Raw genomic sequence first — 15,641 nt, forward strand, 5'->3', positions numbered from 1 at the left:
TGTGTGTGCGTGTGTGTGTGTGTGTGTATGATGTTTTAAATTGAATGGTGCACACGTGCATGTTTGAGTGTTATGAGTGTTAATGGATGTGCGTGTGTGTGAAAGAATGAGTGTGTGCGATCTTTTAGGATGAATGTTTGGTGCGTGCTTGCATGTTTGAATGGTAGGAGTGTTAATGAATGTGCGTGCAGGCGTGTCTTTGTGTGAAAGAATGAGTGTGTGTGTGTGTGTGTGTGTGTGTGTGTGTATGTATCCCACCCCCCTCCCTCCCTCCTAAAGCTGCCGGCCACTACTGATGGCCTGCGAACTGTGATGAATGTGTTTATGGAGTGTATGATTGGCCTAGATTTGGAAATTAATATTGGCAAAACCCATTATATGGTTTGTGGGAAGTCTCAGAGCATACTGGTATCGGTGTTTATCAACAGACAAATAATTAGCAGTTTTCACGAACTCCCCTACCTTGGTGTGACCTTTGATGACAAAGGATGTTGAGTCCCCTGCATTTCGAAGTGCTGTTCAAGTTTCAATGCTGCAGTTGCTGCTACATTCCAGTTTACATCCAGAGTTGGGAACAAGCCTGTTTTACCCCTACTCGAGGTGTATAGGGTAAATGCCTTCCAGTGTTATTGTACAGGGCCTCGATTTGGGGGGTATTGTAGTAGTATGATACCAAAAAGAAGAGAATTGATTTTGTAGAAGGTTGTTAGGTGTTGGGCTCAATACTCCTGGATTCTGCCTGCATGAGGAGCTGGATTTGGGGTATGTAAAAGACAGTATTAAGATTGCCCTGCTACTTTTGTGCATTTCTGTTTGGACCAATGAGCACGCTTCCCTAAATAGGGATGTGATTCTTGACTGTTTGGCGCGTGACTTTGGACAGGCCATTCCTCGGTTACGATATATTAAAATCATTGCCTCTCCTTTGGGACGTCCGGAGGTTTTTAATTCCCCGCAGCTTTAAGGCAATTTGATAAGTGTTGGGTTAAGGTGGAATTTAACAAACTTATGTGGGGTAAAAGGGAAGCCATTGAACTGATCAAACCATCTCTGCGGGGTTTTCTTATGACTAAGAAGTATCCCTGGCCCGAGCCTTATTTATCGCAGCTTCAAAATGTGTGGGGAATGGCGCTTATTACTAGATTTCGTCTTGGTTCAATTAGATGTAGTTTGTGCTTTCCTCTAGACCAGTATGACCCAAAGAGTATTCTGATATGCCCTTGTGATGGTGCTTCTCCACAGACCCTTCTCCATTTTACTTTCTTTTGTGAGTTTTATGCTCCTCTTAGACGTAGATTTATATTGCCAATATTGAAGAGTAAGGGTTTTTTTACAATGCCGCCCAGCTTATCACTATTTGCGTACTGTAGCTGATGAATTAGTTTGCTGCAGAGTTGTGAAATACACTGCCGTAATTGAGTTAATTTTTCAATTTATGTAACTTAACTTATGCCTTATGACTTTTTGTAGATCTCTATTTTTATTGTATTATGTGTTTTATAGTTATATTTGTATAAACGAATAAAGATGAGGTGAACAGTAACATATGTCTCAATGGTCTGACACCTTAAATCACAATTGATTGATTACAGACGCCCAAGTTCAGGTGGTAACTAATTTGAGAATCTGGGGGACAACTTTGAGGGAAGTAGGCTGTGGTACATCAGACCGCTGCCACCTTCCACTGAAGATTCCAAAAGGGAAAACCTTTTTTTTGTTTAAAAAAATAAAAATAAAAAAAAGAATCTAGTTGCATTCAATAAAGCAAAACTTACATTTTGAATTGCAACCACAGAGATGGTGGTCTGCTGTCCCTTGCAGTCCACTATCCCTGTGATTAAAGCCAATCACAGAGGGTCACTAATTGTGACCTGGCTAATGAATATTAATTAGGCAGGTCATTCTGTGGTTCCCTCTGATCCATTTTTGCAAACCAACATATTAATGCTTGCAGACCAATCTATTAGTGCATAGGTGAGTTTGGAAAATCAAACTGAATTTATAAAAATGTGGTGCACAATTAGAGACGGCATCTTATGTATCCAACCTCAGTACATCTGGCAGTTTGTCCCTAGCTAAAGCCCTAAAGGGGGCCTTGGCTAACGTCTCTGCACAAGAGTACTGCATTGCTCACCTGGCAGGGGAGTGACTTGAAACTAAAGTGCTACAATTATTTGGGAAGCTCACATTAAGTTGAGGGCAAGTCTTGACTCCATAGTACAGCAGTCTCTAGAGCAGAAAGGAGTTTGGTCCTTGAAGGGCCCTTGGCTCCAGTAGCTTGACATTCTTTTAGTGAACCTTGGGAAATAGACCTGGCAGAACAGGTTACCCGGCACAAGAGTAATGAATCTCTTGAAACACCATACTTAAAACTTTCCAATGCTGAATTGCATTGTTTACACAGATCTAACATGGGTTCTGGGTGGAGTGTCCTACCTCACTATTAGACAAGATGCTTTATATGGCGACCGGAGGCCAAACCTCTATACTCACCACCTGATTAGTATTAAAGATAACATCTCCTGTCAAGTGTAAACTACACAGCTACAAAAGGACCTTGTACCTACAGCAGTATACACAATGTATTTCAGAAATGGATAGCTGCTCTACAAAAATAAACTTTTAAATCATGCAGGTCAGCTGCTGCAAATGGTAGATGACACGACGCACATGACCTTATCCTACAGCACTGAGGCATAAACTGCCTGAGTTTGAGGAAGAAAGGGGGGCAGAAGAGATAAACAAGCATTTGCAATGCAATAGGTCTCACATTTGTGAGAGTTAGAGCTATTGGCGTTGTATGTAACAATGTATTTTGTCTATGTGTTTTGATTTGGAGTGTAGTGGAAGTACGACAGACGCAGTTACAGCACTGTCTAGAGGACTAAGAATGAGCAATTACCGATGGGACCAGAGAAGCAGATAGCAACACTTTCTAGTGGACTAAGAGGAATTACCAGTGGGACCAGAGAGGCAGCTGCAGCACTGTCTAGAGGACTTAGCATGAGAAATTACCACTGGGACCACAGAAGGAGCTGCAGCATTGTCTACAGGACTGAGAATGAGGAATTAACACTGGGATGAGAGAAGCAGCTAGCAGCACTGTCTAGAGGACTTAGAATAAGGAATTACCACTGGGACCCGAAAAGCAGCTAGGACACTGTCTAGAGGACTACAAATGAGGTATTACCAATGGGAACAGAGAAGCAGCTTGCTGCACTGCCAAGTGGACTTAGAATGAGGAATTACCGATGGGACCAGAGAAGCAGCTACAGCACTGACTACAGGACTAAGAATTAAGAATTACCACTGGGACGTGAGAAGCAGCTAGCAGCACTGTCTATAGTACTTGGAAAGGGGAATTACCACGGGGACCAGAGAAGCAGCACTGCCTAGAGGACTTAGAATGAAGAATTTGACGAGACCAGAGAAGCAGCTTGCAGCACTGTCTAGAGGACTTGGAATGAGGAATTACCGACAAGACCAGAGAAGCAGCTAGCAGTACTTTCTAGAGGACTAAGAATAAGGAATTAACAATGGGACCAGAGAAGCACTGTCTAGAGGACTTAGAATTCTATATGACTAAGAATGAGGAATTACCACTGGGACTCGAGAAGCAGCTAGCCGCACTATCTAGAGAACTTAGAATGAGGAATAACCTCTGGAACCCGAGAAGTAGCTAGCAGAACTGTCTAGAGGACTCAGAATGAAGAAATTCTGACAGGACCAGAGAAGCAGCTTGTAGCACTGCCTAGAGGACTTAGTATGGGGAATTACCACTGGGACCCGAGAAACATCTATCAGCACTGTCCAGAGGACTAAGAATAAGGAATTTCAGACAGGACCAGAGAAGCAGCTTGCAGCATTGTCTAGAGGACTTAGAATGAGAAATTCACTGAGAATAACGGATGTTGACTCTGATCCAAAGTGTTTGCTGGAAAGAGGGGATTTGCAGAGGACAGAGTAATGGAAGGGCAGGTAAGCCACATTTGACGTGCTCGTGTAAATCTCTGAATTAATAACTTTTTAATTACTTTGAGGTGCCACAAATAGGTGACAGGAAACCCACAAACTTGAGATTGGGGAGGAGTTAAGCCATACATGCACTCTAATTCAGTTTAATTCATCCTCTTGCCTTGCAAATTTTTTAGGAAAAAAAGAATGAAAGGTGGCGATTAGACCAGCATGATTTGAAAACAGTATAGCTTACAGGGCAGCACAGAAATATACCAGGTTGTGCAAGGGGTTCCCCCCCAAAACATTTCTTCAACCTTGTGTTTTCCTGAAACTATTTTTTTTGTTGGCTTTTAGGACTCTGTGCCCATTACCACTACTAAAGTGCTGGTAGATTATCCTCCAATCATGGCCTGTAAATTAAAAACTACTAGTGGGCCTGCAGCACTAATTGTGCCACTCACTTGGGTAGCCTTTTAAACATGTCTCAGGCCTAACCTTGCAGCCTGGGTGTGCAGTTTTAAAATGCCATTTCGCCATTGCACAATAAACCCTTTTGCCGGGCCTATACCTTACTTTTTAATTCATATAAATCACCCTTAAGCTAGGCCCTAAACATGTCCTGGTAGTGAAAACTTCTTAAATGTGTTTTTAACCACTGCAAGGCCTACCTCTCCCACACAGTAACATTGTGCTACTTTATTACATTTAATATATGCTAACGTTCAATTGGGAGCAAGTAGGAATGTCTAGTTTGGTGTTTTAAAGAATTGCAATTTAAAACCCTCTTTAACTGTAAAGTTGGATTTTAAGCCCCAATTCAGAAAATTGCTCTTTTAGAAAGTTATTTTCTTGTCCCAAACATCTGGTGCTGCAGCCTGTGTCCTGGGTCACATGACTAACTATAGTTGGCAATGAATCTGAGTACTGCTTCCCAGACAGTAAGACAAAGGGGAATAGGTGCTGGCAGGATGGGACATCTGATTTGACGAGGGGGACGAGCTGTTAACTACCACACTTACACCTCACAAAGGCTCTGCCTGACCATACCCACAAAGGGTTTGCCACTAGTCTTTTGTGCCCCCAAACAAACTTGGACCAGGGCAGTAAGGCAGGAAATTCCATACATCTCCAGGGTGGAAACCTTCAGAACCTTTTCCTACTTCAAAACTGGCACCAAGTATAAATATTGGACCCTCATACCGAACTCTTCAGTACAGACCTGTGGATACTACAGAAGGACTGCTCTGCTGCCAGAACGACCGCTACTCTGCTGCCTGTTACCCTGGCTTGCTGGGAAAGAAGACTGGACCTGCACCCTTTAACCCAGGCTGCAGTGACTTCAAGAGTCAGTTGACTGACCTGTTCTGAGCTACCAGGAGATAACAAGCTCCAGAGGCCTCCCTGCATCTACCCAGCTGACCTTCTGCCCGAACCTGCAACTGGACCTGCCTGAGCCCTGCTGGCACTATACTTCCCTGAAATCTTTTAAATTGCATCTCTCTAGTTCTACTGCATAAATACTTCACACATTGCCTCTAAGTTAAGCCTTACTGCTTTGTGCCAAAGCTACCACAGGTTAATTTGGTGTTTGCTTGGATTTCACCCTGACAAGAATTATGGTTGCTGCTTGAGTTGGGTTTCATCCCTTCAACCAGTAACCCAATTTCCTACACTTGCATTTTTTAGAGTCTGCCAGATGAATCTTAAACCACAACTTAACTGCTGGAGTAGTTCGTCATAAGTTCCCTGAACATCTGGCCACTCAAAAGACAGCAGAGCTTGTCTACTGATGGCCCTACAATCTGTTTTAGTCCTACTTACTGCTAACATGTATTTCTGAAGCACAAATTCAGCCAAACGTCATTGGCGTGTTGTACAGGGTCAATAGCAAGCATAAACATTTGTAGGAGAAGTAGCTAGTTTGGGGATTATTAATGCACTGTGATGTAATGTTCTTTAAAGCAGTACACCTGAAACACTTTTCTAGATTGAAGCAGGCTGTGGTGGTTCTGATAGATATGAGGGTGATGTTTCTAATCCTGAATGCAGAGATAGAAAAGGATTACTGTCATGTGTTTTTTTTCTTGTAAATACTTCTTTTTCCGCAGTATGATGCTGTCATGGCTATAGGTGTGGCAAGAACCATAAAAGATGGTAAACTTATCTGCAAGATAAGCGGTGGTGCTTGTCATGATGGCTTTGAAGACAGTGTGGGCTGGCAAGGTGACCAATGGATTTCTATTAATATAGGGGTGATACAATCAGATTGCCTCAGGCCCTCGATAAGTAATGCTGTTGCCTGCAGTATGCTCTTTGGGGTGCCATTGTGGAGTCAGGGAAGGCATGGAGAAGGGTGTTACCACCTTTCAGATGAACAATTTCGAAGGTTTGAACAGCAGTTTGAAGTCTCTTTCTGGCAAAAATAGTTTCACTTTAGAAGAGAGCTGGTTTCAGGTTGTCTTTTTTTGGCAGTAAGTTCCCTGAAGGGGAGGTTGGTGTACAAGATGACTCCAAGAAAGCTGGCATTCAGTGAAAGCTGGGATTCATTGCCGTCAAGGGTCATGTTATTTAGCTCAGTTTGTACCATTTCTGTTTTGTTGTTGTTCTTGGAAAATAACAGGACTTTTGGCCCAGATTGGTTGTGCTTCAGGAAGGATCTGGACATCCAGGTCTGGATGATGTGTAGGCAGTGTCTGAGGCGATGGATGGCTGAAGAATAGGAGACTTAAGTCCAGCAGAACAGCCCGATAGTTATCTCAATCAAACATCTGAAAATTCCGATGCTTTAAGAATATTGTTGACCAATTACATTAACACATTGAACAGGAGGAGGAAATAAAGCACAACATAATAGTCATCTTGTCTCAAGAGGTCATCAATGGTTTCTATCATGCATGCAAATGTGTACTTTTTCCAATTTCACAACATCCTATAGCTGTTTTATCAATGGATGTTGTCTACATTATGAAAAGTGGACAAGAGATGAAACAGGTAAAGAAGTGGAAACAGATATCACTCATGATGGCTCCTTAGCCAACAGGAGTCCTATCTATTGTATTAACTAGCAACAACTCTGGCACATGCCTGGAGTGGAAGCCAACTCGGGTAACAAAGAGCACCCCTTGATGTCCTACCTGAGCAAACAACTGTTGACAGATCAAAGATTCACTAACTTTTGACGCTATCAGCACATTGAAATAAGCCAACATTTACATGGCTCTGAGGGCCCAATACCAGGGTGGGGAAGGGACAGGAAGGGGGTTCTATGTAAAAATAATTCAGAGTCTATTCTATCCTCTATGGTTTTATTACCTGGCAAGCATTCTCATCATTCTCTTCTGCATCTATCACTTCTAAGAATTGATCATCATCTGCCAGCAATTTATGTGGAGCAGTTTCCGTATCCAGTCTGCACCTGGATAGGAGGTTCATGTAAGGTATTTGAAGAAGCCTCCATTCTTTCCTTCCCTTTTATTTACCCATCTATAATTGTATTGAGTATATGTGAAAGTTTCTAAGTGATATTTATTGATCTGCAACCTAAACAACTTCTAGGGGTTTTCCTTAGGGAAAAGAGTATGAGGCCTCAGGTCCTGAAGTTCTTAAATCCTCTTTCACATGAACACTTTGTGAGAAGATTTCCCGTAAGGGAGTTAAATCCAGATGTCAAAAACAAGGATTCATGTAAGGCAGCAGAAGCTTAAAGTCCAGACTTACCCACTGGCACCATAAGGGCCCATGTACTGGCACTGGGCAGGCACGACAGAAGGCACTGCAGACTCAAGATAATCCTGATGTGGATCAACTCCTGTATTATTTGTCTGCTCAGCCTTCCTCGGTTAGAGCTCAGTACTCTTAATGCAGCTGTTCTTAAACTTTTGGCTTCTGGAGAAAGACTACTGGACATCAGGGACCTCAACCTGAGCAATATCTACAATGTGAACCTTAAAACAATACATAAAACTAAAGAAACAAGTAAACATTAAACAAATACATACATTATGAAATATTTTATTTCATATATGCACAAAAGATTATTATTTTTTTAAAATCGAAATTTCATTTTAACAAGAAGGTGTGAACGTTTCAAAAGTTGGATTGAATACTAAAATATAAAGCAATATGAAAGGCTCTAGCAGATTGCTCTGTCTTTTTTGCACCTAATGTATGCTTTTGGTTGGTGCACATTAGTGCTTTAATGTCACCAACTGTCCATACTACTGTTTGCCGTACTTGAGCTGCTTGCAAGATTCAAGCTCAGGATAAAAACGTAATTTTTAACTTCCAAATTCTTATTTATTGAATATTATACAATTGTCAGTGTAGCATTTATCTTTTTTATGTAGCTATATGAATTTTCAAACAGTCGCAGAGTCCCTGATGAGGTATCACGGACAACGAGGGGTCCATGGACTTTAGCTTAAAAACCACTGCTCCAACTGATAACATGCTGGATGACTGTCTGTTACTCCGCCATAGTGAAAAGACTCACAAAGGATAGAAAGCTCCCCACCTGAGAGAAGAATAGCAATTCACTTGTGCTGTATTTGTTTCTGATAAAACAGAATTGGAGATAGACGTTTAAAATGACATTATCATCAATAGGCAAATGCATCTGGTAAAAGGCCCCTCTAAACTAAGGTTGTTCTTATTAATTTAATGGGTACCCTAAATATTTCAGGTTTCCAATTCTCAAGCACTATGTTGCTATTGCTCGTCTATTACAGGACATATAATGGGTTAAACCTTTCAAAAGCTACAGAGTCTAATCAAAAACACCACAATATGATACAAATGTACCATAATTCAAGACTATTAAACTAAAATAACCTAAAAAGTACTTGTAACATACATCCTTTTAAAATTTAAGTAAGAATGTTGAAGGTAATAATTAGGAATGTAAATCAATAGCTTTGATTGAATGACTAAATGAATCACAAAGGTAAAACTGAAGGCCACCTGTGTTAATTGAAAAACAAAACTACTGTACTTTAGAAGATATAACAAATTACTTAAATCCTTACTCGGGGGTTGGAGATGGGGAATGAGGTCGATCACAGGTCCCTGGCTGTGAAGAGGCATCCGGTAGCAAAGGCTCTCTGGGTATTCCTGATGGGATAGTATTTGTACTTGCATCTACATTCAAATTCTGCAAAAACAAAACAGTTAGAATTAGTACTTTTTAAGCAATACACAGTTATAGCAGTTTTGTGAAGCACACTACGTAATTTCTAAGGTGCTTAAACAAGAGGGTATATAGGCACTACAAGTATCATTACTCGTATGCAAGCTGCGTAAATCTTCCAAACCGCTGGGAGCTGGCTCATAATATTAAGACTGGTTATGTAAACCCTCTAAAGCTCACCTCAGGTTGGAAAAAAAAAGAAATGTAGTGATGGTGTTAATCATGATTGATGGGTAGGGAGAAAGTGATGTAAAATCTAATTGTATTTATCTGACAAGGGTCATACCTATGCTCTAAAGGAAAGAAACTGGGTCAACTTAAAACACCATAAGAGTACAACCAGTAACACCATAACAGTACTACCAACTGATTCATTTACAGTTGCATTTCAGTCAATATTGAATATTCAGTTATTCATATTTTAAAAGCCGCCTGCTAACAGTACAAGTGCACTGCAAATTAATCAAACAGTGGTAAGATTTTAAAATAGGAGCATCTATTGATTGACACATTCAATATCCATATAGGTGTACAAACTAATTTTAACAGCACAGTTCTTGTGACAGTGCAAAACTTGAGCTGTGCAATAAACATGTCACAATATAGTGACCAAACAGGTTGAATTTGCCACTATGCTTAAAAACAACTTTGGTCGGTCAGTCTTCCAAAGGTTACTACAAAACAAAGTCCAAAATGCTTGTATTCAACATTTCAACCTTTCTAGCAAAACATCCATGGGTCTCATTTGAAATAGCCCACCTTTTAAGAGAGGTGCTCATTTCACCTGAAAAACTTAATGATTCTTCAGGTATATGGGAGGGTGATAGGAAAAAAGATGAGTTGTCCTTAGTGATGTAGTATATCAAGGAAGTCCTGAAGGTCATCAGTGCATTCAGGGGACTTTGTAGTGTAGTAAGGGAATCCAGCTGTGTGACATGGACTGGGAATCCATGAGTAGGGAGACATTTATAAGTGTGCAGTACAGCCAGGAAATCGGGTGTCAGTGGGATCCTGTGTAGTGAGGGGGAAAATATTAGCATAGTGCGGGAATCCAGCTGTTCAATATGGCTTGGGAATCCATGGCAGTTGGGAATATTTATAGAATGAAGGACTCAGGCTCTGTGGAACATTCAGGGGATCTAGTGTTCTTGTCAGTGGGATCCAGTGCAGTGAGGGGATATGTATAGTATAATGGGGGAATTCACCTGTACATCATGGATTGCAAGCAGTCAGAGGATCTTTATAGTATGAAGGAATCCAACTGTGCAAACAGCTAGGTAATCCAGTGTTTTTATCAGTGAAATTCAGTGCAGCCAGTGTATATGTATAGCGTAGTGAGAGAATCAAGATGTGCAATGCAGAAAGGGAATCAAGCTGTACACCGGAGAAACGTAATCAATGGCTTTCTCAGGACCTTTATATCACACAGTAATCTAGTGTGTTAGTGAAATCTATTTTTTAAAGTATGATAGAATACAGCTGTGCAGTGCAGCCAGGATATTCAGTCTATGTCTGGCACCTAGTGCAGTCAGGGAGATTTGGATAATGTATCAATATAATCCATCTGCTAATGCACCTAGGAAAAACAGTGTTATTAAGGTTTCATTTTGGTAGTGAGACTCCAGATGTGTAAGGCAGCTGGAAAATTCTGTAGGTTTTGTAGCATGGCCAAGTTTTGCAATGCAGTTATGGGATCCATTGCAGTTCGATAACCCAGCTATGCACTAAACTCTAGAATTCAGTTGCTCATGTTAATTAAGAGAGACAGGTAGTCATGAAGTAACTGCTTCAAACGCAGCCTAAAGCTCTTGATATCTAACTATATGCATTTAGCCATTAGTTTGTTTCCAGCCCCATAACTGATCAAGCAACAGCTGGAATAACCTCTTAAGAGGGCAGTGGTCTTTCGATATGTGAAACAACATACACCTTCTGGCCTCATGTTGCAGGAAATTCATCATTTGACAACATGATGTCCATTTTTGGGATGCTGAGGATAAGACAGTGTTCTCTTCGAGGTTTATTAGAGGATCAAGGGGGGGGGGTATCAATACTACTCCACAGAAACTTCCCCCTCATAGGTTCAATGATTGATTTGGATTCCCAAGGGAGATCTGTAGGAGTGGAGAACCAGCTTAAGGGAAAACACAATATTTTTAAAAGTTTCTATGTGCTGCCTCAACAGCCAAACCCACAATGGAGGAGTTTGAAACAGTTGTATTAAACTAGATACAAGACACCAATCGTGTAGGGCAAGAATTTAAAGCCTCCCCAAATCCAGCTCTAATTACTGGACCTGCAGAACCAGGGGGTGTGGTGTGGTGTGGGTGGGGGTTTGACAGCTGAACAGTGTGGCATCCCCAGAGCATGAAAACACACACAAATGCTTCAGACACATAAAACACTATCCTGCGACTGATAATCTACACGACAGATATGGATAACCCCCCCATGGCGCATCTTGGACCATTCGACTGATAGTGCCCACTAATGACCACCATCTAAGTTGGCACCTCAATGCCTGGGGCCTGGTAGATAAGCACTACTCACGGACCCCAATGACAAAACTGAAATTCTACTTGGATATAAACCATGGGTCAGTGCCATGTGCAAGCACACAATGGACAGCTGGAAAGACTACCATCGGGGGTGGGAGGACCTTTCTTATGCTTAAACAGGACCAATAAACCCAGGTCGTTGAACTTGAACCCACAATCTGGCACTCTAGAGCTGGTGGCTTGAAGGAGCCTTGATCAAAATCCACTGCTAATTAGAACAGACAGGGCCTCCTTAGGACAAATCTCCTTAGAAGAGGCCCAAAAGTGTTAAATGGCCTCTACCAGAAGGGTCTATGAATAGGGTGATGAAACGGGGGGCTGCTTTACTGGCTGCCCACCATGAAAATAGCCTCCAGGGTGGTCCTGGAGACTGTGGACCAGAATGATCAACAACTATAAAATAGTTGATATTGTGGTCAAATTTGCAAACTAATAGCAGACTGGACCCCTCTCTATCCTACAGGAGCGATCCACACAGGAATGACGTAGACCCTTTCATGCAGACTTACCTTTATCATCACTTACTAACCTGAAAAGAACTGAGCTGGATTGGACTGGACCAGCTCCTCACACTGGAAATGATTGGTGAAGCCCTGCAAGAGATGAATTCTAGCAAGACATCAGGACCCGATGGCTTTTCTATTGAATACTACAGCAAATTTAGAGAGGTCCTCTCCCACTAGTTACTAGATCTCTGTGATGAGCCCAGTGAGAGGTTCCTTTCTGCCTGAGCTAGATTTGGCCACCACTATGATCATTCATAAGACTGACCGGCCCCTGGACCAATGCATTTATCCCATTGCCCTGAAAAACACTAAGGTCAAGATCTTTGCAAAGACCCTGGTGAACAGGCTCCTGCGTATCTTTAGCTCACTGTCCCACCCAGACCAGTCTTGCTTTATGCCCATCCACAGCACTTGCCACTGTATTCCCAGGGTGCATGTGGCAAAAGATACCTCCACCAAATTAGGCATCCCTGCACTCTCCTACTTAGAAATGTTGAGGAGGCATTTGGCTCTCTTGACAGGTCCTTCCTGGAAAGATTTTTCTCTCAAATGGGTTTTGGCTCCCATTTCTGGAAGTATATCAAATTGTTTTACTCAAAGTCTTCTGCATGTACATAGAGTGGTTTCAACCCTGTCCCTGTTTCTAAGACGGACCAGGAAGGGCTGCTCGTTGTCTGCAATCTTCACATTTGAAGCTGAGCTTCTAGCACATTGGATCTGCTATGGGGCCTGTGGGGGAAGAAGGAAAAGAGGACAGGACAGCACTATACACTGATGATGTTCTGTTTTTCCTGTCCTGCCACCAAATGTCAGGACCTTGCCTCATCTAAATCTTTAAGCTTTATGGCGGGGCATCTGGACTCAAAGTCAACTGGACCAAGTCCTTTGTCATCCCACTTAAAAGAGAAAGGGGAACTGTGGACTGACAGAAACGGTTTCCAATATATCGCATTGGAGTTTCCAAGATCTTGGGATATATAGTGCGTTGGAACCTAACCTGATGTGGAGCCTTAACCTCTCCCCCTCAGAGACTAGAATAAAGAGAAAATGCATTAAATGGCTCAAGCTCCCACTCCACACCACACCCTATGTAGAGTAGTTCTTTCCAAACTGACAATCTGGTCACTATTACTGTAAGCCCTACAAAACTTCCCCTCCACAATTCCAAACCAATGGTACGATCCGCTCATTTTTCTGAGTGATCTACCCCCTGTGTATCACATTAGGCAAGTGCAGGCAATTGGCTTACGAAGTTCAGATTGGTAAAGTAGGCCTGTTGTAGTTTGGACTCTTGCTCTAGGCAAGACTGCTGGTTAAAGGATGACAGTACTTTTGTTTGTAGGCGACTACGTCTTTCCTACAACAAGTCGAAACTGTTGTCCCAACCTTACCCGCTCACTAGCAGTACCTCACCAGAAACACAATAGTAAGAGGTGATTTGTGGCAGCCTTTACGCATGGACTCGAGAGTAAGACATCTCAGGGAATGACGTGGTTAAACTGAGATTACCCCTTTCTCACAGATGTATCATGTCTCATACAAACGAAGGCAATGACAAAGATGCAGTAAAGTTTCAATAGTTTTTATTCAACATAACTACAATTTGCGATAAGTTGCATGGGCTGCAATGATTAGGCTAATGAATAATGCAAGTAACAGAATTGTGAAGATGAGTCATTATTACAAAGACCCCCACCATCTTGCAATGCATAAAAAAGACATACGGGATGTAATATGCCCTAATACCCTAATGTGAAAGGCCTAACCTCCTACCTAAAGGAGAGCTGGGTTTGTTAAACCTAATCTGCCAATGCCATGTCCATGAAAGGAGCCCCCAAACCTCGTTACCTTGGAATGAGGTCTCTATCTCAGACTCCGTAGGGACACGAAAACTGGGTCAGCGTCAAGACGACTGCAGCATAGATATCAGCGATGGTGGCGATGCCCTCTGGTCGGAATCCCTCTGATTATCTGTCTAAAGTGCGATATATTTATACAGATCTTCAAGGACCCCTGACGTAGGTGTGTTCCCAAACAATAGATAACAGACATGCTTGGGACGGAAATTAATTTAAACAACCCCTCAAAAGCAGAGAGAGGGGAAATCCCCAAGTGTGAACACCTACTGTTTTTTTTTTGTCTTTGGTGCTTGTTCTTGACGCCTTAACGCGGTGACACTGATAATGTAACTCATAACAAGTGGCCTAACTCTAAACAAGGCAGCCATTTTAGAAGAAATAAATAAAGAAATGTGCTAAGACAGAGCAAGCTAAGTAGGTTAAAAGTCACTAGGTGACAGGGGCACAAGCCTGCAAGCCAAATGGTAAGCTAACTCCTGTTATCCCATTAAAATGAAGTAGGGTTCACTACACCCTCCCCATTGCCGTAACAGGTATAACGAAAGTATAGGAACCCAAGCGCTAAAAAATCTTTAAAATGTGTTAAAAGGATAATAGAAACAATGTCATTAAAACACACACAGAGATGTAAATGTCAACCATGACAAGCACAGCATGCCAAAGCAAGTGAAATTGAAGTGCACAATATTGATACAGGAATGGCAAATCAAATTATCAAATTATGTGCTGTACGCATGATCTTGAAGAGTGTCATCGAAGTCACCAACCAAGGACCTCAAAAATGAGTCAACATCATCTGATGTAAAATCGAGTTCAGGGCGGACAAACGGATCCACAAAGCAGTAGTGAGCAGTAGTTCCTGGAGCAACGTTATCCGTAGCGGTGCCCTCATCCGCGGTAGATCTCAAAACGGAAGGCTCATAGGTGGCCTCGCGGAGCAACCTCAGTCTCAAGGGGCATGACCGTGTATGAACCCTCATCGGGGACATCAGCAGTGCGTGGTCGGTGCAACAGCAAGACAGACCATTGGCAGATGTTCAAAGAGACACCATATGCAGCGGAAGACTGGTTGTACGCACCAGGGAAGGGGCCGGAATGACAACGACCAGTCATGCTCCAACTCCACCAGCAAGGGTGCACCGAAGATCTGAACCATGCGCTCACGGCACAGTGGAGTTGGTGGGAGTGGCTCCATTGCTCTGCGTTGCTGGAAAGAAACAACCACGGCGAATCAGAAGAAATAGCAGTAGTAGTCCGCCAATCAAAGCCAAAATGATTGGAAAGCCACCAAACACACTTGAAAAGAGCGAGTGGATGGCTGACGGGATGACTCCGAAGACAGTCTGGAAGATGGAAACGAAACCAGACCCGACAGACTTAAAGAACTGAACAATCCCAGTAGTGCTTGAAGCATTGAATATTCTGTATACCAGCTCTCCAAAGTGCTTGGGGAAGTTGGTATTTAATAGGGATTGTATCTCGGCTGATGATCTCGCAATCTGGAGAGCATACGTCTCCTTTGCGGATGTCAAGGTGACCTGTTTTTGAAACAATAGCGCCTTTAGCCTGCTCAGCT

At 42.3% G+C, this 15,641-nt stretch overlaps 1 protein-coding gene across 7 annotated transcripts in view; it reads right to left on the minus strand.

Annotated features, from left to right (window-relative positions):
* LARP4B (La ribonucleoprotein 4B) overlaps window positions 1-15,641 on the minus strand; it is an 857,205-nt gene that overhangs the window by 113,339 nt on the left and 728,225 nt on the right. For all 7 annotated transcript variants that reach the window (XM_069211182.1, XM_069211183.1, XM_069211184.1 and 4 more), the window contains one exon: window positions 8,982-9,106. In XM_069211182.1, the coding sequence (XP_069067283.1) occupies window positions 8,982-9,106 (125 nt within the window). The remainder of the gene's footprint in view (window positions 1-8,981; window positions 9,107-15,641) is intronic.

The sequence above is a fragment of the Pleurodeles waltl genome, chromosome 10, assembly GCF_031143425.1.
Source record: "Pleurodeles waltl isolate 20211129_DDA chromosome 10, aPleWal1.hap1.20221129, whole genome shotgun sequence".
Taxonomy (NCBI): Eukaryota; Metazoa; Chordata; class Amphibia; order Caudata; family Salamandridae; genus Pleurodeles; species Pleurodeles waltl.